The sequence below is a fragment of the Buteo buteo genome, chromosome Z (genome assembly GCF_964188355.1).
Source record: "Buteo buteo chromosome Z, bButBut1.hap1.1, whole genome shotgun sequence".
In the NCBI taxonomy this organism is placed as follows: domain Eukaryota; kingdom Metazoa; phylum Chordata; class Aves; order Accipitriformes; family Accipitridae; genus Buteo; species Buteo buteo.
Window position 1 is genome coordinate 62,967,151 of NC_134204.1, and position 26,383 is coordinate 62,993,533.

General features: G+C 37.7%; 1 protein-coding gene across 2 annotated transcripts in view; it reads left to right on the plus strand.

Moving 5' to 3' along the window:
• MAN2A1 (mannosidase alpha class 2A member 1) overlaps positions 1-26,383 on the plus strand; it is a 128,388-nt gene that overhangs the window by 34,263 nt on the left and 67,742 nt on the right. For both annotated transcript variants that reach the window (XM_075020578.1, XM_075020579.1), the window contains 6 exons: positions 5,694-5,865; positions 7,584-7,711; positions 9,264-9,437; positions 11,798-11,984; positions 19,960-20,137; positions 24,231-24,433. In XM_075020578.1, coding sequence (XP_074876679.1) covers positions 5,694-5,865; positions 7,584-7,711; positions 9,264-9,437; positions 11,798-11,984; positions 19,960-20,137; positions 24,231-24,433 — 1,042 coding nt within the window. The remainder of the gene's footprint in view (positions 1-5,693; positions 5,866-7,583; positions 7,712-9,263; positions 9,438-11,797; positions 11,985-19,959; positions 20,138-24,230; positions 24,434-26,383) is intronic.

The following is a 26,383-nucleotide window of genomic DNA, read 5'->3' on the forward strand; positions in this document are numbered from 1 at the left end:
AGTTGCAAGAAGCAGCACTGATATGTGAATTTTAGAGTCAGTGAAATTAATTATCATCTACTGTAAAGTAAATCAGAGATACGAACTGCCCTCAAAAAATGCGTTAATCTAAGAGGGGATAGTATTCCAGACTTTCACTAGATCTGACTCTTCATTAAAAAAGACTTCATGAGAAACTAGAAATTTTTTTAAGGACATGATTCTGCTTGAACATTGGAGGGTGACTGATGGTAGTAAGCAATTGAAAAGTCTTTTTGGTTTCATTTCAACAGTCAATTTTAAACCAAAAGGCAAAAGAAACACAAATGTCAAAAAAAATCCAACAACCTTGCAGATACATGTAAGCAGTGCTCAAACACTCTTAGTAGCAGTGATTTCATGTTTTCAAAGTTGATTTGTGATTCTTGTCATGATCAAATTATAAAATGGTTTTACTTAATTAGGTTACTTTTTGAATAATGCTGATTTGTCAACTTCTGTTCTGATTTTGTCCTGAAACTTTGCCTGTGTCTCTACAACTGTGTTTTAACTGTGCTAAAACACAAGAATACCTTTCTTTAGTGCAGTTAGTTGGTAGAGCTTCAAGAAGGAAATTGGACTGGAAAGTGTAGACAGGAATAGTGGCAAATCAGTTAATGAAATGCTTCAGGATATTTTGCATAGCAATGGAGTGCATTGACATTTGGACACAATTCTTGGAGTCTGCTGTTGACCCAAGAAAATTTACATTATCAAAGTGGGGAAAAGTAAAATTAAAAAAGGACCACTGCATGATGATGATAAATCTGGGGGGGGGGATGGTGGGTGGAAATCAAGTTTCCACACTTTTGAGGACAAACATAAGTGAGGCAATCAAAAGGCAAGAAACTTAGCAGTGTGTACACTATATTGCTATCACATGTGCTGGCAGAAAATGAAACTAGCTGCAAGCTCCTGAATACTTAAGTCCAGACAAGTGTCTTGACATTAAAGACAGTATTTTTTTTCTCTTGTTTACATGTTTATATTGATAACAGTCCTTATGTAGATTTAAACCAACAAATGTTACTTTGCTGATATTAGTATATTTAGTTTTGGTAACTGCAGCTTTAAACTATTGCACTTTTTCCATGTGTAAACTGTAGTTGTATTTAAAGTTTCCTGATGCAAATACACTGGTAAACCTTTTCTTTCGACTTGGGAACAAACTCTTAGTTTGTGGATAAGCACAAAAATAAACTTGAATTGTACTAGATTCTTATGTGATATCAGGGACTGAGATGTGAAATAATACATTTAATGTGGTAGTCTGTAGTAGTAGACTTATAGCTAGCAACTGTAAATTAATTTATTCATGGTTCTATTCAACTTTCGATAATTTTTTTTTTTTCAACTTTATGGCTCCACACAAAATTGGACAGCCTCTGTAAGTTATGGAGTTAAGAGCTATCAATGGTATGAAATTTAAAAAAAGCAAATGCTGGATTCTGCACCTGGGACGGAGTAATGCCAGGCACAAGTATAACTTGGGAGAGGAGTGGCTGTGGAGCAGCCCTGCAGAAAGGGATCTGGGGTGCTGGTTGACAGCAGGGTCAACATGAGTCAGCAGTGTGCCCTGGCAGCCAAGAGGGGCAAAACGCCTCCTGGGGACCATCAAACACAGGATAACCAGCCGGGCAAAAGAGGTGATTACCCCACTGTATTTAGCGTTGGCACGGCCTCACCTTGAATACTGTGTGCAGTTCTGGGCCCCACAATTTAAGAAGGGTGTGAAGATCCTTGAATGCATCCAAAGGAGGGCAACAAAGCTGGTGGAAGGGCTGGAAGGCATGTCCTGTGAGGAGCGGCTGAGGGCTTTGGGTTTGTCTAGTTTGGAGAAAAGGAGGCTGAGGGGCGACCCTGTTGGTCTCTACAGCTTCCCAAGGAGGGGAAGTGGAAAGGGAGATGCTGAGCTCTTCTCCCTGGGATCTAGTGACAGGACACCTGGGAATGGCTCAAAGCTGCGTGAGGGGAGGTTCAGACTTGACATTAGGAAACATGTTTTTTACTCAGAGGGTGGTCAAGCACTGGAACAGGCTTCCTAGAGAGGTGGTTGATGCCCCAAGCCAGTCAGTGTTTTAAGAGGCATTTGGACAATGCCCTCAATAACATGCTTTAACTTTTGGTCAGCTTTAGTCAGGCAGTTGGACTAGAAGATTGTTAACCCTTCCAACTGAAAATTTTCTATTCTAGTCAGAAATAAATATATTTACGTGCAAGATGCAAGATACATGGTAATTAAATTTCAGAGGACTTTCTGCTGGCTTGCAACTGATTCTGTGAATACTTGTAAATATTTGCTCTAGGACTTTCTGAAGTGTTTTAAGTTCAGAGTGTTAACCATGTTATACCCTTCCTCTATAGCTTAACAAACTGAATTATATTAAAACAAAATGATCCCTAATTGTAACACTGCTTTTCCTACATGATAATGTATTCTTATGCCAGCTGCTTTGTCATTTAGCTCTGTGCTTCTTTATTTAGGTTGGTATGTTAAGTTTTTCAAGAATGTTTAAGAAGACTAATTCAGTGGAAGTTTGTTTTTATTGCTGCAATGTAAAAATATGGTAAAATAGTTTATTATGATGATATATTTCTGTGTAGGAAAAACATAGGATAGTTTTAGCTCATCCTCCGTTAGTTGTGTGCTAGCATGATACTGTCTCTTGCAGAAGAAATTCCGGGTAAAAATTTGTGAATGTGTAGTCTGCTACATGTGGATCTTTTTATGTAAATATCAGTAAAATAGTTCTTTGATTTGTTGAAAAGTAAATGAGCATTGAAAAAGATTAATTGGTTACGCGATCTCAATTAGAGTCATAGCTTCCATTAAAAAAACACTTACTGAAATAGGCAGAGATCACAGCAAATTTTAAGAACAGCACAAAAGGAAAATAAATTCTGCTTACTCATCACTTTTCTGTTTTCAATCTTCATGGAACTATTGTGTAATAGTAATTTACTGTCAACTTTTTTGTATTAGGCTGTTTCCATGCCTCTAAAGAAAGTGTGTTTTATGTTTAGATTTTTAGCCCTCATATTAACTGTCTTGACAAAATCTATTTTTCCCCTTTAAGATAGATTAGATTAGACCCTAGGGTTCTATCTGTATGGAAACTTATATCAGGTGTGATGATTCTTTTAGATGCTAACTGTCTGTTTGAAAAAAAAAGTTACTGAGCTAGCACTTTTCCTCTGGAGTGTTATAGTTTTATTTCCTCATTTGCAAAGTAAAAAAGGGAGTTTTTTAGAAATTTGTGGTGTTTTTGTTTCTGAATACTTTATTAAATTTTTACCTTTACAAAGTAAGAGTGCAACCTAAAAGTAGTGCAACCAAAGTAAGAGTGCGCCAGTGTCTAGTGGTTATTCCTAATTACAAGATTCTTTATTTGAAATGTAATTAACAGTTTGATGTGAACTGGGAAAGAATGTGTATATTGTCAAACTACATTAACTCTGCATTTCTACCTAAGATGCTGTTCTGTCCCAGTCGGTGGGCTTGGGGAAGGTGATCTTTTAGGTAGTCCGGTGCCGCACACAGGAGTCACAACAATGACTCATGAGGGACAGGGAAAATTTTAACACTTCGTTTTCCTTGGCAAATCCCAGGGCAGGAGTCACGACAATGGCTCCTAAATGCTCTAAATATGTTTTATTTGACGTTGACTTATAACACAAGTGTGGCTAAATTTGGCGTAGCAGATAATTTCAGATAAGAAACTTGACACCGTAGCAAAGTATTCCTAACAGCAAGGTAGGAGGAAGAAAAGAGATAAGAGAGAGAATAAAGAGAAAAAAGGAGAGGTAAGTATCACCACCCTTGTATCCAGCGAAGGAGTCTCGGTAGTAGCTGTCTGGATTCCTCAGGCAGGAGGGGCACCTCTGGGGTTGGTCTCCACCCCCCACCCCATCCCCCTTTATACCCTCATCCAAGAGCCCTTCCTGCATGCGTTGTGGGGTTTTCTTGAAAGTTCTTGGCGGGGGGGGGGGGGGGGGGGGGTGTCGCTGATGTCCCGTTATCCCATTTAACTTGTTTACACAAGTGCTGTGGTAAGGGCCCATGGCAAAACTCCGAACCTGTGACAAAACGTCCGAAGTGCAACCGCTAGAAAACTTCCTAGAAACAGTTCACTACCCCACCTCTGCTGGGCATGTCCAGTTTCGGCTGCTTGCAGCTACCTGCTTTGTTGTTTGAGACAAAATGGCTGCCAGTCTCTCGCTGTCTCTCGGTCCTTCATAGATGAATGTAATCTATTTTTTATCCTTAAAATATTTATGAATCAATATTCACTCTATTCAATAATAAAGTGGTTTTCTTTTATTGGACTTAAAAATTATTTTTTTAATACTAAAATTTTCTGCATTTGTATATCAGACTCAAAACAATATTACTTAATTCCAGAACAGCCTAATCCTGTATCTTCTTATAAGCAGGCTGGCATTGTGCTAGAATGGCAGTGCCTCTGCAGAACAGAACTAGTAAATCAGAGTGGAGTCACTAGATTGTATTTGTCTGGAGTACAATCCTCACATTGTGTGGAAGCTTTCAGAAAATCTTAAAATGTGGATGCATTCATAACATAATTCATAACATCCATTGCATTTTTCAGTAGTTACTCTGTTGTATATGATACTTCCTAAAACTCTACTGCTGAGTCATTTTTGGAAGCACTTAAATGAAAATGCTCATATATGACAAGAGCTGGTATGAAGAGTAGGAATATACCACTTTTGTATTAAGTAGACAGGTTTATCTTCTGCTTTTTCCCAGTTACAATTACAGAAAGAACATACCCCTTCCAGGTTCTGGGAAGGAAGATGCATGGTTCTCATGTAAGGTTTTAGGAAGAGGTTAAAGAATTTCATGGAAGACTCTGCACTGTGAGGTCTGAGTAGGTGGTTAAATTTGGTTTTTCCTTTACTCTGCATCTTACTGATATCTTTTCTAATGAGGGATGCAGCTACAAGATATTTATTTTCTCAGTCATTGCTAACAAACTTCTCATTCATAAATGTTGCTGAACATGTGCTGCAGGGCTTACTGCTGCTTTGTTTGCCCCCCTTCTTTACCCTCAATGTCTGTGGGATACCATTAGTGGCTCTTAATTTTCTCCGCAGGCGGTAGGTGTAAGATGCTGCTAGTAAGGATTTTCATGCAGTTGTTTTACATAAAATAGGGTGATGGGGTGCTTTATGACTTGAAAGAAGAGATGAGATATTGAGGGAAGGATTAGGGGGTGTTGGGGGTGAGTGTATTGGGAATAGAGCTTCAGCTGGGAAGATGATCTTCTAGTAGATGCTACAGTCCTCCTGATGTGAGAGTTGAGGAAACCTAGTGGAAGTTATCAAAGAAGATCAATTTGCAGATATGTACATCTTCCTTTTCAACTATTTAATTGGTGCTTAAATAAAAAAAAATTCCACCATTTTTTAAATCTGTGTATTCTGTTCAAAGTAGAAAGCCTAATATTCCATATATTTGTATGTTCAGGAAATAAAAGATCTAAACTTTGTGAAAAGAATCTCCTGGAGAGTTTAGCACTTCAAACTATCCACAGCATGTAGTGTCAACTTTTTAAGAAAATGCTTCACTTAACTTTTTACAGGGAGTGGGAAGAAGGCAGGTCTCTAACACTGTTGAAAGCACCTTAAATTTCATATTTCCTTTTTCTTAGGTTGGCTGAAGACTTTTGATGATTACTTCAGAGATCAGACACAGCATATCTTAAATAATATGGTTATAAAACTGCAAGAAGACAACCGAAGAAAATTTATGTGGTCTGAGATTTCTTACTTTTCAAAATGGTGGGATGGAATAGATAGCCAAAAAAAGGATGCCGTTAAAAGGTTTGAACACTGACCTATTTATTTTCTTCCATGTGGCATGTTCTGAGACTTTGTGTATTTGGCTACACTGTAAACTTGACATTTCACTTGTTGCTATGCAGAATTGCTAGAATAATTGACTACTCAAGTCCTGATTTTCTGGGCTTGGTTCATTTTTTTTCCAGTTGCAAAAATAAAAATCCTCTTAGAGGAGTGAAGCTGAATTACTGAGTTGCTGAAAAAATTGATTAAAAGTTTCAGTATACTACAGTGAAGATGTCATTCAAATTGTAATAGAGTTGTGATTATAAGCTTTATTTGAAGTCACATTGAAGTATTGACATTGGAATAAAAATAATGTTTCATATTAGCTATTTATATATGGTAATTTTTTCTTCAGTTATAACACAATTATGAAATGAATTTTTTTGTTTTTAAATATGTATATTTTTTATAAACATGCAGCTGCTTAAATGGTAAAGTAGTACATAATCTACACCCTTGCTCTTAGTTCTTTTTAAAATTTTAAGTCAAAATATAATACAGAAGTAAAAGGATTCCCTAGACATTGAGACAAGAAAGCATGCTGCTTGGATAAACTTGAAGTGAGGTTCTAGCTTGGAGTTTTCAAAAAGTTTTCTTTTGTTTTGGTTTGGTTTTTTACTTAGCTTTAAGACAGGGTCCAACAGTTCTTAGCTCATGTCTGTGAAGCCCTCCTTCTCATGTCCCCCTTCAAGATGCATGGGTTGCAGTATACGTTAAGGCTATGAGGCCCTCACAGCTGCAAAGGTTAGGTAATGCTGGAAATCTTGGGAATGACATAGAAAATTATCTATTTAAAAATTCATGTACAATGCATGAGTATTATAGCACAGCTGTTGATTTTTGAGATTAAAAAGATCCCTTGGAACACAATAAACTGTAAATGTTAGTCACTAGGGAACTGGATCCTTTCTTCAGGGGAATCAGGTATTGTTTAAACTGCTGTAAGACTTAGAGAAGCTGCACTGGAGATTATTTTTGCTGTATGTTTTTCATTGCTCTTGTGAGCATTATCTATAATGTCATTAAGTTTTGATAAACTTATTACATTTCTTTCTTGAATTCATTAAACTGTTACATGCTAGTGTACAGTGTAAGTGCTGAAATTACATTATTTAACTGTAGGGACCACCTGATGCTGGAAGCATGATCATTGTATTCACTGATATGTTAATAGAGAGACTGGACCATCCTGTGATCTGTTTCAAGGAGGCATTTTAATGAGTGAGATGGTCTGAAGCCTTTATAGATACAATAAACTTCAAAGCTCTATCACCCCTCTAAAACAACAAAAGCAATGGTAGATCAAAGACGGGGAGGTATTAGTAGTGCTTGAAATGTGCAATGTCTAGGCATCTCACTCAACTGGCCTTCAGTATTGTGGAACACACACTTTTATTTTTGTAATCCATGCAGGAACTAGGCTTCTCCCTGATTTAAAAAAAATAATCAAGTATTATGGCACATGCAGTAGAGTTGGTAGTTTTCATTGCACGGAGGCATTAAAAATTTCACTGTTTATCTATTCATTCTTTCCCTGTTTGATTAAAGAAATGTAGTCCAGTGATGGAAGCAGCACAAAGAATTCAGCTTTTGGTATCATGTCCCTGGTAAACACTTATTGGGTATTCAGAAATTGATTTTTAAAAGTGTATTTTCATATACAAGATTCTGAACACAGTTTACGTATTTTTCAGGTTAATAAAAGATGGACAATTTGAAATAGTAACAGGAGGATGGGTCATGCCTGATGAAGCCTCTCCTCATTATTTTGCTTTAATTGACCAACTGATAGAAGGACATCAATGGCTAGAAAAGAACCTTGGTATGTAGCTTGATCTAAAATTTAACTGTGTTAATACAGGAAGTAAATTAGAAAATACTTTTGGTTTTGTATTTCTGAGGTGCTTAGAAGGCTCTCTTTACTCTGCTTTCCTGAAACATTAAATCAGCCACTTACTGGACGCTATAGGAATGAGTTTAGTATTTGCAATTACTGTTCGCAGATAGAAGTTTCTGGATGAAGTGTATTTAAACAATTTTATGTCATAACATTTTGTCTTGATCAATGAAAGATGTGTATAGTGTATTAGCATAACAAAATGTAACACTAGATCATGCTGAATTGTAGATCATGTGTCTCTGGTATCACAGTTTCCTATTGGTATTTCTGTCTTTTGAAAATCATGAGAAAGGCCTTAAAATGACTTAAAAATTGATATTCCTGTCGTGTTTGGATCTATTCTGTAGGCTGCATATTCATTAGGTTCTCTTATGTAAGTCTTTCAAAAAAGTAAATATGAAATTTAGTAGTAGTTGTTGTAGCAGCAGTAGTAGTAGTAATAAAACTTAAATGCATTGTAATGTTAGAATTGTTCATATTTCACAAAAAAAAGAAAAGGCTGACTCATCCACTTTTGAAACTTTGAGGAATTATTGACTGCAGTAATATTGGCTGAACTGTTTTGGTGGCTTTGGGAGGATTTTTTTGTTTAGTTCTGTAAGTAGAGATAATGCTCTATAAGTAGAGATAACCCTTTTTACATAGAAAATATTTCTACAGTGCTTTTAATATCAAGTTAACATTACTTCATCCAATTAACTGAAATTATTTTGAAAAGCTGTTTCACCATGTTTTTCTTAGATTCCAATTTCCATAAACTCAGCTTGACACAATTAAGCGATAGGGGGAGGGAAGGCCTAATAAAAGGGTAATGCATTCCCTGCTGTTTTTTGGTAAGACAGTAAAAATGTGCCTAAGGAATCACGTTGAAGATTCAGTTAAACAAGAGTTAGATACAGCTTCTTTATTTGCTAGTATGAAGTTCAGTGAAAAGACAGTATTAATTGACATGATTCTAATGATTGCCAACCAAATAAATAAAAGTTAGTTCCAAAGCCAACAAAGATTAACATTATTTAAATTACAGTGAAAATTCAGCAAGCTACAGCATCAATCCATCTCCAACTGTTCATTTTCTTTCAGCTTTCCTTTCCAATTATAATGTCTGTAAACTACTTAAAGTGAAAAAAGAATATGTTTCATTATAATTCCATGTAAAGATGTTTGACACACAATTGAGATAGTGTAACAATGTAGAATACTAATCTCAGGTTTTTTATGTAGTTGGAATGCCTTGTCTCCAAGACATTTGATTTTTTTTGTGTGTGTTAATTGTTTACCTGTTTAATTCTAGCTTGTTAATTCCAGGGCGTATTCTGCAGGAGGCTTAATACCCATATCTCTCTCTCTCTATATATATATCTCTTCTTGGAAATTTTGTCTTTAGTGCTTTGATTTAAATTATATTGGTGTAGCTTTCTTTGAGTGAAAAGTAAAACTTTCTTCCCTTTTTACTTTTTTCTTTTGTCAACAGGAGTAAAACCAAAGTCTGGTTGGGCAATTGATCCTTTTGGGCATTCACCAACAATGGCCTACCTTCTGAAACGCACAGGATTTTCCAATATGCTTATACAAAGAGTTCATTACTCAGTTAAAAAACATTTTGCAATGCAGAAGACACTGGAATTTTTTTGGAGACAGAACTGGGGTATGGGTTTTTTTTCCCTTTATGGCAATTTATTTTGTTAATTTACACAGGTAAAATACGGAGAGGACTTGAATAAATACTGTGGAAATCTTTACAGAACAGGTTAATTAGAGAAGTCTAGACTTGAAAATGTTAGGTTTGCAGTTCTGTTAAAAAAAGTAATCTAGGGTAAGTTTTGGGGATTTTTTTTTTTTTTTTTTTTTGGTAACAGGGAATGTGAGTACCTGTGTCTTAGGAAAGCGGTTAAATATAAAAACTGTATTATTGATATTTTAGCTCTGATCTTCCTGTTTCTTCACTTTCATTTGTACTTTTACCTTAGCTTATTTCCCTTCTGCATTCCTTACAAATATATATATAAAAGTAAATGGGGTGGAGTATTCTTTTTCCTTTTCTCATTTCTTTGTTTTCTTCTTCCCACTCCTACTATGTGGAAATAAAGTGGAGGAGGAGAAACATTTCTCTTGGAGAGAAAAAAAAAATAAAAATGCCAAAAGTGAATATTTGAAGATGGAGAGGTCTGTCTTGTTTATATTCTTACTAAGGGAAAAACTTCCAAGCAACCAGTTCTCCTCAGCTGCTGTGACAAATTAGTGTCATTAGGTACAGTAGTTTTCTGTGGACTTGAAATTTGCAGGTTATCGTTAGTCAGAAAAAATAAATGAAAAACATTTCACCATTTTAATTTGCAATGAAATTCTCATCAAAAACCTTACTCTTAGAATAAATATAATTGCTTTTTGATATTGTTTATACAATATAGAATATGAAAGTTTTCTTTAGTAATGTAGTGATTATACTTTAGCAAACTGATGTGTCTGTAAATGAATGTACTTTTCTATATGAATATTTCATTTTGCTTTGTACTGTACCAGCATTACAATAAGGTCTATGATGAAAATATATAGTTGAGGTTTTGGTCTTTCTGTTTTTTAAAGTAAGCTAATATGTCACTACTTTATCAATACGGGGTCAAACAAACATATTTATTACTTACTTTTGAAAGGTGGTGGTGATTTTGAAGCTTTTTAGTTCCTCTGGGTTTTTACTTGGAAATTGTAGGAAGGAGAGTATTCAGAGTAAGCAATCTGCTGCACAAGTAAATGACTTTAGGAAAACACACCACTGTGCAAGAATTTGTTAGATACTGACACTTCAGAGATTTTTCTTTGAATGCTGGTGTATGCCACTCAGTGTACAGAATCATTAATTGACAGGCCTTTTTCCTTAATGGTTGCATACATAAATCACATGTATGATATGGTCTAGTGTTTGGGCTTCAAAAAAGGCTTTTCAAAACAGATCACATATGAAGGATCACTGCATGCTCAGCTGGCATAATAGGTAGATGTGGTACCTGCGATAAAGAGAACTCTGGTAGCTGAAAAGTAAATGCATGTATTTATGGAATATTACCTTTATAGTAATAAGTAAGTAGTAGTAAAATAGGAGGTTTAAACAAAAGGTCTGGATTGGAACTGTGAAGACTTACACTGTTAAGGTTCTGGACAGTATTTTCATATGTATTGTTGACATACTTAGGAGCCAGGTTCTGTGGCACATCTATAACATTCATCCCTTTTTTTCAACATAAAATTGCTTTAAGTTATCAGTGCTGGAAATATGCAATCAGCATTTAGGGGTTTTACCAGATGACTAAACTTACGGTTCTCTTAAGTTCTATGAGAACTTCAGGTTCTCTTTAAAGTTAAATTTTGAAACACCTGACAAGGTGTGTGTAGAACTCTGCTCCTGATGGGTTAAGCTTTAGGGAATGGACTGACTAGATGGAAAAGCGAGGATTGCAAAGATGGTCTCAGAAGGGCATAGGATTCCATGTACAAGCACACAGAATCTATCTACAAGTACGCAGAATCATGCTGTTAATGTATTGAAGTTATGTGTTAAAGAAATTAAGATATTGCTAAAGCCAACCAATTCAGATGTTGTGCTAATGAGGTAATGACAGCAGGGTGGTTCATTTGTTGGTTTTTTTTTGGGTGGTGGGGAGGTGGTTTTGATTCACTCAAAGTATAAAAATGTGTTTTGTTCACCTCTAAAATTCTGGAAATAATGAGATTTATATGAGGAAAAAAAACCCCCTAACATTTTGTTCCTGTCTTTCCCAATCAGCTGGTGCTTAATTGGAACATTCCAATCTTGGCTGAACCTCTCTTTTTTAGCCTCTTTATATGTAAGGTACATACAAAGGTAGACTCCAGGTATGGATATTCAAAGCAAGGAATTGTCTTGATCTGATTTTTTAGTACAATTCTTGGATTAAGAACATGGAACTGGTTTAGTTTTGGCAAATCTGAGAGCGTTTATTTTAAAGGTGTGCTCTGTGTATTTAATTCCAGATTTGGGATCCAGTACAGATATCCTTTGTCATATGATGCCTTTCTATAGCTATGATGTTCCTCATACTTGTGGTCCAGATCCAAAAATCTGCTGCCAGTTTGATTTCAAACGTCTTCCTGGAGGAAGAGTAAGCTGTCCATGGAGAGTTCCACCAGAAGCCATTCATGCTGGAAATGTTCAACACAGGTACAGTTTTTACATATTCTGCAAGGGAATAACTTTAGAAAAAAATAAAATTATGCTGGTCAAAGATGATATCTAACATAGGTTGGTGAATTTATATAGTTCTTAAAATACAATTGTTTTAGGAAAATAATACCTATTACTTAACCCAGTGTTTGCTTATAAGTTCAGAACTTGATTTACAGTGAAATTTGAAGATAGGTTATAATTAAGGAAGTTGCATTAATTTTTTTTCTTTTTAATTCATGATACATGAGTCTATTACTATGTCTGAATGCTAGGCAGAATGTAGTAATCTGGTTTAGTCATGTTACTGGTTTACTGTAATTTTTATGAATTTTATGAATATACAGTGATCTGTCTCCTGCTAGTGGAAGACTTCAGGGACAGTATGGTGTAGTATGCTGTAACTGCAAATGGCAAGATATTTTCCATGGCATATCCTTGCAAAACGTGGCAATCTGTGGCCTAGGTTTCCCGAAGTGGACACTTTAAGTGATTCTCAGTCCTATGTCTTTACGTGTCCGGGGAGCGGGGGGGAAATCATATTAACCTCAATTCTATCTTTCAAATAGAAACACTGAGTTGGTTTGCCATGGGTAAGAATCAAGTTTACAGTTTTACAAAACTACTTTTCAATTTTGGGAAGGGGGGGGGGTAAAAAAAGGGAAGATAGACCTACTAAAATGTTTTCCAGAAAAAGATTGTATTGTATGGTCCTGTTACTATCTTCAGGCCTTCAAACCATCCCCAAGTCCAAGAGATAGAAATTTAGGTAGGTGTTTACGATTGTTGCAAATTGCTGAGTATAACAAATATATTAAGGATAGCAGGGTGCCTTTTTGGTTCTAGTCTTCATGCTGAAGTTTTGAAGTGATGATGTGATGGTGATGCATTGGTTGTCTACATGTCAAGTCTGCATGTCCTTTTTCTGAGTATGAATTTTGCCAAGCATCGTGAAAACTTCACTTTGTCAGTAAAATTCAATTACAAAATTTTAGCAAAGATAAAACTAAACTAAAACAAAATACATCACAATTGTCATATTTTAAGTTAGAAATTGGAATGATGATAGGAGAGTCATTTCCTTGAAAAGTGGAAAAATGAAAGCTGAAGGTGACAGAAGAACAGTAGAGATAGCTAACAGAAGAATCATTATGACACACTCAGTGCTGATCAAATGTGAAAGAAAGCTCATGTGTCTTTAAATCAAAGTTGTAAAAAGAAAAATCTTGAATATGTATCCCAATTAGCTGAGACAAATATTTGTAGAAGAGTAAGAGCTTGTTTAACAAATACCTGGAACATATAGGCTATAAATACAATGTAGAGAGCCTGCTCAGAATGCTTTTTAAGGTTTTTGTCTTTTAATTAGATCTGAATTTATCCCTGCACTTTCAAGATGCAGCCTTTGCATAATGATCTAAATTAGACCTTGTCAAAGAAACGGTTCTTTCACTATGTCCTATGAAATCAAAGAATAAAGAAATGGGGCAGGTATTTAGTGCATGTATTATCAAGATGAAGAGATGATCATCTCAATATGGTCTCTGAAACTTAATCTTTTGCATCGGTTTTTGGTGGATAAAAACAGTTTTTGTGTCTAACAGAGTTGAAAGAGCAGTATGGTAGATAATACCTATGGGAAAAGTAAAACTAACACAGGGTCTTTGAGTTGGGAGCCTGGATTATTTACATTTGGAACACCAGAAGGAACAGAGGAACCATACTTTGAGAGTGTGGTTTGAAATAAATCCACTAAAACGTAGGAAGTACTGTTTTGCTGGAGAATGCTAAAAACACTACTCATGTTTTATGACAAAGAAAAGGTTGGAATATAGTAAGCAACCAAAAACTTCTCTGATCTGACCTCTGTTACAACACAAGTTTTACAGTCGTTATGATGAGACGTATGAGATCCAGAAGTAATTGGAAGACTTATCTTTATGTCATAAGCTTTTCAGGGTTAAAGGTTTGTGGCATACTAATTAATCTGTCTCTCATCTCTGCTTGCTTTGTTTTTTAAGTCTGGAAAAATACAGGAAATTACACTACATGGATGTAAAAAAAATATTTGATACACACTTGATTGATTTAGAGACAAGGTTTAGATTGCTGACCTTTCTTCAATGCTAAAGCTGGAACAAAACAAATTGAACATAGATCTTGAATACTCAGCTGGGACGGTTGCTTTTGATTTCAATACTATTATGGGCATACATATATACTGAAGAGATATTGAATTGAAAACTTAAGATGAGTAGCTGTTGGATTTATCATTGCCTTGCCACTTTAATTGGGATTTGGTAGGAAAGAATGAAACAGGAGCCTAATTGAAAGCCTGTACTTGTTTAATTACACTTCATGACCACTTAGGTTGAAGGTTGCTGTTGCACTTGCTCTATTTTGCAATGTCATTCTTATCCATATGTTTGGATACTGAAGTTCTAGCTTTTCACACTAGCAAGAAAAAACAGCTGGTTTCTTTGTTTGTTTTTTTTTTCCTTGAATGGGAATAAGTTGTTTTGTTAAGAGGAAGCATAGAATCATAGAATCATTTAGGTTGGAAAAGATGTTTAAGATCATCGAGTCCAACCATCAACCATGCCCACTAAACCATGTCCTGATGTGCCTTGTCTACATGCTTTTTGAATACCTCCAGGGATGATGACTCAACCACTTCGCTGGGCAGCCTGTTCCAATGTCTGACAACCCTTTCAGTAAAGAAATTTTTCCTAATACCCAACCTAAACCTCCTCTGCCATAACTTGAGGCCATTTCCTCTTGTCCCATCTCCAGCCACCTGACAGAAGAGACCAGCACCCACCTCACTACAACCTCCTTTCAGGTAGTTGTAGAGAGCGATAAGGTCTCCCCTCAGCCTCCTCTTCTTCAGGCTAAACAACCCCAGCTCCCTCAGCTGCTCCTCATAAGACTTGTGCTCCAGGCCCCTCACCAACTTGGTTGCCCTTCTCTGACATGTTCCAGCACCTCCATGTCTGTCTTGTAGTGAGGGGCCCAAAACTGAACACAGTTCTCGAGGTGCGGCCTCACCAGTGCCGAGTACAGGGGGACAACCACCTCCCTGTTCCTGCTGGCCACACTATTTCTGATACAGGCCAGGATGCTGTTGGCCTTCTTGGCCACCTGGGCACACTGCTGGCTCATATTCAGCCGGATGTCAACCAACACACCCAGGTCTTTGTCTGCTGGGCAGCTTTCCAGCCACTCTTCCCCAAGCCTGTAGCACTGCATGGGGTTGCTGTGACCGAAGTGGAGGACCCGGCACTTGGCCTTGTTGAACTTCATACGATTGGCCTCAGCCCATCGATCCAGCCTGTCCAGATCCCTCTGTAGAGCCTTCCTACCCTCAGGCAGATCAACCCTCCCTCCCTCCCTCCCAACTTGGTGTCATCTGGAAACCTACTGAGGGTGTACTTGATCCCCTTGTCCAGATCATTGATAAAGATATTAAACAGAACTGGCCTCAATGCTGAGCCCTGGGGAACACCACTTGTGACCTGCTGCCAACTGGATTTAACTCCATTCACCACAACCCTCTGGACTCGTCCACCCAGCTGTTTTTTCACCCAGAGAAGAGTACACTTGTCTAAGCCATGAGCTGCCAGGTTCTCAAGGAGTATGCCATGAGAGACAGTGTCAAAGGCCTTGCTGAGTCCAGGTAGACAACATCCACAGCCTTTCCCTCATCCACTAGGCGGGTCACCTGGTCATAGAAGGAGATCAGGTTGGTCAAGCAGGACCTGCCTTTCATGAACCCATGCTGACTGGGCCTGATCCCCTGTTTGTCCTGCACATGCCATGTGAGTGCCCTCAAGATGAACTGTTCCATAAAATTCCCTGGTACTGAGGTCAGTCTGACAGGCCTGTAGTTCCCCAGATCCTCCCTCTGACCCTTCTTGTAAATGGGAGTCACATGGGCAAGCCTCCAGTCATCTGGGACCTCCCCTGTTGACCAGGACTGCTGATAAATGATGGAGAATGGCTTGGCAAGTGCCTCTGCCAGCTCCCTCAGTACTCTTGAATGGATCCCATCTGGTCCCACAGACTTGTGAGTGTCCAGATGGCGTAGTAGGTCCCTAACTATTTCCTCCTGGATTAAGGCGGGTATATTCTGCTCTTTGTCCTTGCCTTCCAGCTTAGGGGGCAGAGTACCCTGAGGATAGCTGGTCTCCCTATTAAAGACTGAGGCAAAGAAGGCACTAAGTACCTCAGCCTTTTCCTCATCTCTGGTGGCAATGTTCTCCTCTGTATCCAGTAAAGGATAGATATTCTCCTTGGCTCTCTTTGTATTGTTAATATATTTGTAAAAACATTTTTTTGTTGTCTCTTACAATAGTGGCCAGATTGAGTTCTAGCTGAGCTATTGCCTTTCTAATTTTTCTCTCTGTGTGATCTAACAAGACCCCTGTACTCCTCCCAAGTTGCCCACCCTTTCCTCCAGAGATGATAAACTCTCCTTTTTTTCTTGAGTCCTAGCAAAAGCTCCCCGTTCAGCGAGGCCGGTCGTTTTCCTCGGCGGTTCAACTTGCGGCACATGGGAATAGCTTGGTCCTGAGCCATTAAGATTTCCTTCTTAAAGAATGTCCATCCCTCCTGGACCCCTTTGCCCTTCAGGACCATCTCCCAAGGGACTCTCTCAACCAGTGCCTCGAAGAGGCCAAAGTTAGCCCTCCGGAAGTCCATAGTGGTGGCTTTGCTGACCACCTTCCTTGCCTCACCAAGGATTGAAAATTCTATCATTTCATGGTCTCTAAGCCCAAGACAGCCTCCGACCATCACACCTCCCACCAGTCCTTCCCTGTTCGTAAACAACAGATCTAGCAAGGCTCCTCCCCTGGTTGGCTCACCCACCAGCTGTGTCAGGAAGTTATCTTCCACACACTGCAGGAACCTCCTAGATTGTTCACTCACTGCTGTGTTGTATTTCCAGCAGATGTCTGGAAAGTTAAAATCCCCCACAAGGACAAGGACACATGATTCTGAGACTACTGCCAGCATAGCTTGTTTTGTGTATGTCTCTCTCTCCTATGCATGGAAGTAGGAAAGAATCTGTACTGCAAGGTATGCACTTCAGAGAAGGAGCAGAAAATGGACTTTCCACTTCACTCCCTACTGTTCAAGAGTCCAATTTTACCCTTCAGCTTTTTTCTTTTTATTGTTGGTCATATTGCACAACATGCAACTGGTGTTCACATTGCTGATGTGGCATTGGTTGTTAAAGTTTGTGATTGCCAACCCCAAGAATCTGAGATCACGCTCTTAGGAAGTACTCATACTGTCTGCATAGCTGTCTCCTCCACAAAATTACCTGAACAGAAAATTGCCAATCCACCAAATGGTTTTGTGTTCTAGTTGTGATAATTGAGCAAAGAGTGAGTCTGTAATGCTTCATGTGCTGTATGGGCTGAAGTAGTAGGGACTGTGAAGCCATGACCACTGTCAAACATGTCACATAGGACTTGCTAATGGCTGCTGCAAAATTTCTTGTGATTCCCACAGACTCTGGGTGGCAACTGCTCCTCCTCCTTTGATGTAGGAAGGGGCAAAACTAGCCACATTAATTGTTCTGATATGTTTTAGCCAAATACTTGGAATTTTTGTGGCAAAAGAACACACTTGTGATACAAAGGGGTTTTTTTCATTTGTGAAGCATCTTAAGCATTCAGTGATAATCTGAAAGGTTCTGAAAGAAAGGTGAAAAATATTGTTGGTGCTGTTACTCACAACGTTGATATACTTCAGTGTTGCCAACGAAGAATGCAGTTAGGGTTGCTCTGAATACTGAGAACTACATAATGCATCTTGTGTACAATTCCAAGAACTTTTGATTGTATAAACCAAATTTTGGGGTTTTTTTTAAGCCATTAAAATGAAATTGCTGCTGGTACGCTATATCCATAATTGCAGTGGTACAAAAAGTTTTTCATGACTGATCTCTTGGTTTTCAAATTTTCATTCAGGTAGGCAGGATAAACATGTATCAAAATCTATCTAATACTGTCTTGCTGGGGAACCAGAGGAGGGAAGCATTCGTGAGACTCAGTGTAATCTTTTTTTTTTTCTTTTTTTTCTCCAGAAGTATTTTTCATCTTCAGCAAATTCTGTCTGGGGCTTTCTGCTGACTCTTTCTCACTCCTGTATGTAATAGTGATTTAGAAAGTTACAGGAGAGAAACTAGAGGATATACCTGACTTGAGACATCTAATTTTTCTTTGGTGTTTTTGCAATTGAAACTGATTTGCAGTAGAGGAAGATCCTGCTGCCCCCTTAAAAACACCTAATAATCCTACAGTTATGAGTACTTTGAAGAGAGGGAGAACACTAACACTGATGAATTTTGCAGTAGATTTGAAAAGAAACTAAAGGAGGACTTTGAAGAGAGATGTCACAGTCAAATATCCTGTTAACTATAACCTTTCCTGAAGTCCTGTATTTTTCAAGAGGTTCTAAAATAAAGTATGTTTCCAACTGAAGGCTGCATGTGGAAAATTTGAGTTAGGCTGACTTTTTAGAAGGTAGAATTACAGAGTCTTGTGTTGCGCCAATTGTTCTGTTAGGAGAGGAAGTCTTTATGTTTAAAACGGCAACCTGTTGAAAGTCATGGAAAATACTGATTCAAGCATAAATACTTGGTAATCTGAACTATAAATCAAGCTATAGACAGGGGCCAGGGGGGCGAAGGCACTAGTTAGGTCTATTCTAGTCTCAGCAGAACTATGTAGATGCTTAACTAAAGATGTTGTGCCCCCTTTCTCCCTTCAGAATACAGTCAGATCTTGTGTTTACTCAATACTTTTAAAATCTGATAGACAAACTCTGACTTGCTGGTCAAAGAAATACGGGTTTCAAATATATTGGACTAGATTCAGTTCTCACATAAAAACTGGTATAACAAATCTTCAGGAGTATGAGATGAAAGTTGATTAAACCACCTATTAAAAAGACTTGTAGAAACAAAAATCTCACTGGAATCGCTTTCTTGCTATTTTCTCTTTAAAACTTTGTCATTTGTACTCCTGTTTTCTTAAATATGTTACTATAGTTTATACTCCCTATTAACATTATTTCCATAACTTCAATTAGAGAGGAACAGCATCTGAAGATTTTGATAATGATGGGGAGGGGTGGGGAGTGGAGAGAATGGACCCTTTCAGTAACCCAGACATCAGACTGGTAATACATTACAGCTTAATGAACTGATACTTTACCCACCAAAGAGTAGGTGCCAAAGGATAATTTTAGTGCCTTTTTTCTGTATATGCGAGTGTGGGGTTTTTGTTGGTTATTTTTAAAGGCCAAAAGCTGAAAAGCAGTGGGTTTAATTTTTCAGGGCATGTGTTTAAAGCTTAAGAGGGCTGGCTCTAAGACAAGTAAGAAACTGGCTGAAGGGGGAACAGTGATTGTTAGTAGTGAACTTCCTCCAGAATGTGTGTGGTTTTTTGTTTTGGTTTGGGTTTTTTTGCAAGGCTGGAATTCCTCAAAAATTAATATATGGGCAGTTTTTCTGTCAAGGACATGAAGATATGAAGCAAAGTATCCAAGGGAATTACCAGAGGGGATGAGAAGAGCTTGCTTATTATTGTAAATAAGGGCTGGAGAGGATTAGGATTGTTATCTAAATATAAAGCAGGTAAACATAATTTAAACTGAAGGTTAGTTTTGGCACAGGAACAAATTGATGCAGACTGGCCTATTGTTTGAGATGGAGCTTGATAAGCTTATTGGAGGATTGAATTAGCATAGTGTTTGCAACAATAGTAGGTTGAATGTGGTGTCCCAGTGGTGGGAACTGCATTAAGCTTTTTGTTACAAAATGAGACAGCAGAGTTTTGTATGTCTTGTTTAGGGTCACCCTAATGCACAACTTGATATCTAAGAACTTTTTCGTCAAATGCTGACTTTTATTTTTCTGTTTTCTACATTGCTTTTCCCCCCTCCCCTGCCCCCCCTCAAGGGCTTGGATGATTTTAGATCAATACAGAAAGAAGTCAAAGCTTTTCCGTACTAAAGTTCTGTTGGCTCCACTAGGGGATGATTTCCGCTATGCTGAGAGCTCAGAATGGGATCAACAGTACCAGAATTATCAGAAGCTGTTTGATTATATGAATTCTCATCCTGAGTGGCATGTTAAGGTAAATACAACACTTTTTCTGGTTTGTGGAGAAAACAGTATTTCTCAGTATTTTGAGATTCTTCATGGAAAAAAGTTGTGGTTTGTTTCTGTTTGTTTTTATTTTATTTAAACTGTGGAGTTTTGTATATTATTTAACAGCAGATTGGTTTATCTTGGCAGATTACATTTTTTTAAACTTTACAACCTCCTCTACCTCCAAACCAGAAACTTTGCTATTAATAATATCTGCTTGAAAACTATAAATAGTATCCAAAATAGATAATTTTAGAGAACAGCTATTAGGTTTGCTTGTTTTCTTAGTACTCTTGTTTTCACAGGCTTCAGGCATTGTTATTTCAGGCTCGCAGGCTTTGTTGTTTAAAATATTGTATTTTCATATTAGAAGTTCAAGCAAATTTTGTTGTTTTGCTTGGGTCCTCTTGGTTTTATATGCCAAAACAAACACAAAAATTCCTAAGAGGCGTCATTGCTGGCACATGTTGTTGAATACAATAAAATCTAAGAGATGGACCTGGCTACAAAGGAGTGAATATACTAACACAATTATCAGATGAGATATCACTTTAAATCATTAATTATGTTTGAGTGTTAATGTTCATGTTGATACATTCTAATGTTTAAGCTGAGTACTTCAGACACTTCTTGTACTGTAGATGTTCTCTGTACTTATCTAAGTTTTCATCATCTTTCAGCATGGGAGTAAGAAATAGGGGACCACAAACTTGTTTTTACTTGGGTATCACATGAGAGAGCACTATTGCTGCTTTCACATTTAGACTTTTTAAACCTGGTCAGGTCTCTCTCATATGTTTTTTTGTGTGTGCATCTTTTTCCCCCCTCACCTTTTCTGAGACCTCCCCCCCATTCTTCTAACTGCAGATTTGTGTACTGCCTGCAGCGTGTTAGTTCTTCCTGCTGACTTCTGGACTTGTGTTCTGCATAAGAAAGATGATCTCTTGGGATCACAGCTTGTTTGAGAGCTGGATTTTGCATGTTTCTTATGGGATGTGGGTGACATGATGTATGTGAATGCCTGCTGTGTCTTAGTGGGGGGAGACAGACCTGCAGAATACTCTTTTACATCTTTTAAATCTACAGCCTATCTTTTAAATCTAAAGCTTGCTGCTATCACCAGCTTTACTCCCCTCAAAAAGGAATGTAGTGTGCAGGTAGTTACTCATCGGTTACTAACAGCAGCATACTTTCTATAGTCTCCATTCCTACTAACCTGGGCTGGATGATTTCTGCTCTGGGACAAAACCTGAAGGTTCTAATTCAGAGGTCATTCTTCAAGGACCACTCCTGTCCTGAGGCATCTGTAAGTTCCGTATCTGAAAGGTTCTGCTCAGCCCATTGTCAAGGACTCTAGAAGTCTAATTCATTACCCCTGGCTTGCCCACCTGGTTTAAAGCCTTGGGAAATACACTAGCCCTTGGGGCCCTTGTAGAAGTATCCAGCCCTTTTTCTGCTTATTAATACCCACATAAAAAGATATGCCATCCTCTCATTCAGCTACTTTGTGCCTAGGGTTCTTTGCTCAGCTGGAGCACTGCTGGCACTGGAGTGTGTCTCCTTTTCATTTTAGTCGGGTGTTTTTTTTTCTTTCTCCCTCTGGTTTTTTAGGTTTTGGGTTTTTTTTTTCTTTTTTTTCTTGTTTGTTTTTGGGGGGGGGGGTTGTTTCGTGTTTGTTTTTTGTTTTTTTTTTAAACTGATGTCATTTATCCTTGGAAATATGAGCGTAGGTGAAGAACTATCGCACTCTGCAGCACTTTCCACAGTGGACTGTAAGTCCACAGGCAAGTAGGGGGTCATGCTCAGCTTCCTAAGAACCTAGATTATATAAAGAAAGAGTTCACGTTTCTTCCTTAAGTGCTGAGATGCCTAGGATATTACTACTTACACAAGGTAGTGCCTACTCTGCCTTTCTGATCTTATGAGAGATTTATGCTTTCAGATAAATTTGAGAAGTTTTTCTGGTGGTGTCTGTTAGCATTGAGATTCTCACGCCAGCAACTATTCTATGGTCCTAAAAGTATGTGGTAGATTACTGTAAAAGATACCTGTTTTGCTCTCAGGGAGTTTAACCTCCCATTTGGAGATTGCCTTTACATCTATTATGCATAAATTAAGCTGAGAATTTTTTTATGCCAGTAGAAGAGTCTACCAGCTTATTTCCCTCTTTCCACTCACCTGACATAAGAATGAGTTTTCTTCAACTTTGCTGGTTCCTCTGGTGACGTTTTCTTCCTCTGATGTAACCCAGCATACAGAAGGGAGGTCATCTATACCTGATTTCTCTTGGTCCACTGTTTTGTTTTTTTCTTCTGAATTCTGTCTTGTAGGTGTCTGTGATAGTGAGGGAAAAGGCCAAGTGTCCTAGAAGTGCCTGGTAAGGCAGGGATCACTAATATTGGGATTTCTGTGGCAATATGTCTCTTTCTCTGCTTTACTGCCATTCAAAGTGGCAAGTTATCATACCATAACCACTTAAAATACTTGGATCTTCTGAATGATTTTTGAAGAGTGAATACTGTTTGATTTGGTTTTTTAAATGTTCAAATAGCGTATCTTCATTGTCACAATAGTAGTCTTTATATTCCAAGTCACTTTTAAAAGATTTTTACTAAAAACTTTTTTTCTGGTGTTGCAAATTGTAACGTGTTAATTTGTACGCTTGTTAAAAATAAATTTTAAAAAGTGACTTAATTTAAATTTCAAGAATTATCATTATAGTTTATTGTGAGGGTACTTGTGGTAATGTGATCTTCTGTGCTGTTCCCACGTTCATTAATTGTTTTTCCACTCTCATTCGAAGTCCAGTTTGCCATCTATGTCTTCTTTAACATCTCTCAGTGCTGGCAACATTGACATCAGTCCCTCTCCATTTTTTATTCCCCCCTTTTTTTGTACACCTGAAGCTTGAGGGTACTGTCTTGTACCCTGTATCCTGTAAAGGGCTGTTATTGCCTTATTTGTCTGAGCATTTTTAAAAATGACCAGAAGATAAGGAATTTTTTTAACTCCCCCACATTACATCTCTAAACACAGTTTCTTTGTAAATAGTTTTGAAAAACCAGCTTCTGAAAGCAAAAGCTATTTTTTTTTGATCAACTGTCATCTTGGGTTAAGCACGTGTTGAAGATCTGGAGCAAAACAGAGTTAATTTGGAAAATGCAAGGTTAAGACAACTATGTTTTTGTGGCATTCCATGAAGTTTCTTACTTAGTCCAGACATCTACTTAAATAATATTGAGATATTACTTAACTCACATATTAGAGACTTACTCATAAGACATGAAGAATGCTTTGCTTATTTGTTGAGATTTAGTTTGTACTTCAAATACTGATTTATACTTTAAAAAAAAAAAAGTGTTTGATATTTCATAAGTCATAGAATCAGGGAATGATTTGGCTTGGAAGGGACCTTAAAAGTCATCTAGTCCAACCTCCACTGCAATGAGCAGAGACATCTTCAACTAGATCAGGTTGCTCAGAGCTCCATCCAACCTGACCTTGAATGTTTTCAGGGATGGGGCATCTACAGCCTCTCTGGGCAACCTGTTCCAATGTTTCACCACCCTTATCATAAAAAATTTCTTCCTTATGTCTAGTCTGAATCGATCCTCTTTCAGTTTAAAACCATTACCCCTTGTCCTGTCACTACAGGCCCTATTAAAAAGTCTGTCCCCCTTATAAGCCCCCTTTAAGTACTGAAAGGATGCTGTAAGGTCTCCCTGGAGCCTTGCCTTCTCCAGGCTGAAGAACCACAACTCTCTCAGCCTTTCCTCATAGCAGAGGTGTTCCATTCCTCTGATCATTTTTGTGGGCCCCCTCTGGACCCACTCCAACAGCTCCATGTCTTTCTTGTACTGAGTTGAAATGAAGTTGAAGTGCTTTTGGAAGAGCTGTTCAGCTTGTCTGAAAAGTGTGCAGGGAAACTTTAAAGCTCTTTAGGATAGTATTTCTGCTATAATTCTGCTGGAAGACTGGCATATTTCTGAAATGTATATGAAACCAAGCATATTCATTCTCTTCGTATGTCTACATAAAGAAAATGGACCTGTGTTATAGTAATTTTAATTTTCTTTCAGGCCCAGTTTGGAACTTTATCAGATTACTTTGAAGCTCTGCGCAAAGAAAGCAATTTGGATGAAAAGAGGAGCAATTCATTTTTCCCTGTTTTAAGTGGAGACTTCTTCACCTATGCAGACAGAGATCATCATTACTGGAGTGGATACTTTACATCGCGACCCTTCTATAAACGACTGGATAGAGTCCTGGAATCCTACTTACGGTAAATACTGCCATCCAGTAAATTCATAACACATCTTGGCATACGGGAGAGATGAATGTATAAGTACTCTAAATCTGTTGGACAGATGGAAAAGCGATTTTGAAATGCACAGTTTAAGTTTACTTACAATAAGGGTAGCCTAAACGGCGCCCAAATGTAGTTCTTGTTACAAGGATTTGTTGGTGTAGCAGTTTTTTTAGTAAATTCACAGAAATACAATTATATCTTTTCCATTAAAACAAATAAGTTGTCTAAAATAGTATTCAAGTGATCAGCAAGTCCTGATTCCATGAAAATATCAGGTAGTATGCTTTTTATTTCTGTATTGCATTTGGGTCCTGTCAGATCAGCCTATCATTATGACTATACTGTGAACTCTTTTAGAGAGAAATACAAAGGCGTGAATTTTACAAGGCTTGTTAGAGGCAGTTGAGAAGTAGTCAGGAATATTGTGTGCCAAGTGATGTCAGATTATAAGGTACTGCTCTGCTGAAAAGTGTTTACATCTTCTTTAAAGAAAAAAGTATTGCTGAATTTTGGTAATGGAGTATTTAAGTGGTTCTCCCTTGCCGCAGCTGTAGATAAGACACATAAAGTGATTTAACTGTATTTTAAGGCTCCAGAAATAAATCTGGGATGGATGCCTATGATACAAACCCTGGACATTTCATCTATTGTCAAAACTTGGAAACTCTGTTTCCAAAAGATTGTTCTTCCAAGGATCCTTGGTCAAAGGACACTTTTTGTCTTCTGGAGGGACCCTTTAAAATACACCTATTGTAGTGCTTCTACATGCTGTTCAGACCTTTTTGTGCTGGAGAACTTCTGTAATGATGAGAAATCCATCCTTAAGGATTTCTTGCCAATTTTTTGTGTGTCATAATGGCTGCTGCAGTAGTGGAGGGAGCAAGAGAGGTGTGGAAAGTAGCATTTTGGGAGCGTGGAAAGTAGTGTTTTGGAGGCAGGTAAAAGTATGTTTCAGAAGAAAAACTTCCATATCTAGCAGAATTTGTTTTCATTCTTCCAAGGATCAAGTCTTTACTCTGCTAAAGTAGACTTGGGACACAGCTAAGCTAGTCTGTGATCTCTAGTATGTTTTTCCTGTGATGAAAGTGGCTTTTTCTAGCCTTCTCTCTGCAGTCTAAGAATAGAGAGTAAGAGACCTGAGGAAATCAAGAAAATTAGTGAATAAGAAATGAAAGCAATAGAAAGTCTAAGAACTGTTTAAGGAGAAGTGAGATCAAGGGCCTGAGAATAGAAGGGTGTTAGGGAAGAGACAATGTAACATCACCTTGAAGGCATTGCATTGACCAGTAAGGAAAAAAGTTTCACAAATGGGAAAGCAGGGAGGAAGGAAGCCAAAGACTGTCAGGAAGGAGAAGACGGAAGCTGAGAGGAATGACAAAAAGCAAGGCTAGGATGCCTTTGGCAGAAGAATGTAAAAATAATATAGTAAGGAGAAGTTATTAGAGGAGTGACTTCTGCAGTGTTTTAATCAGAACTTTGGAATGTTACAAGTGTTAACTTATGTACAAACCCAAGAATGTTAGAAAATTACAAAGAGGGCATTTGTAAGGCTAACAATAATTAGGAATTTTGACAACTATTCAGAAATAGTTTACAGATAAAGCATCAAGCATCACTAGGAATATGATTTTCTTAAAAGCATTTTATTTTTCACTTACTGTAAATACTAATTAGGTCTGTTCTCATTACCTAGTTTATCATAAGAATCTTTGATTTTCAGTGAAAAGAGCCTTGTTTAATGCTGCTATTGGAAAAGTCAAGATGTATAGAAAACAGGTCAGATGATGTCCTTATAAGTTGAATTCCCCACTTAATTGTTTTTTTTTTTATTTTGCCTAAATTCCTTTCTGTTCATTAAAATGGACCAAGGATTTAATTTTCCTTTAGCTTTATCATAGCCTTTTTTCTCAAAATTTTTAAGTG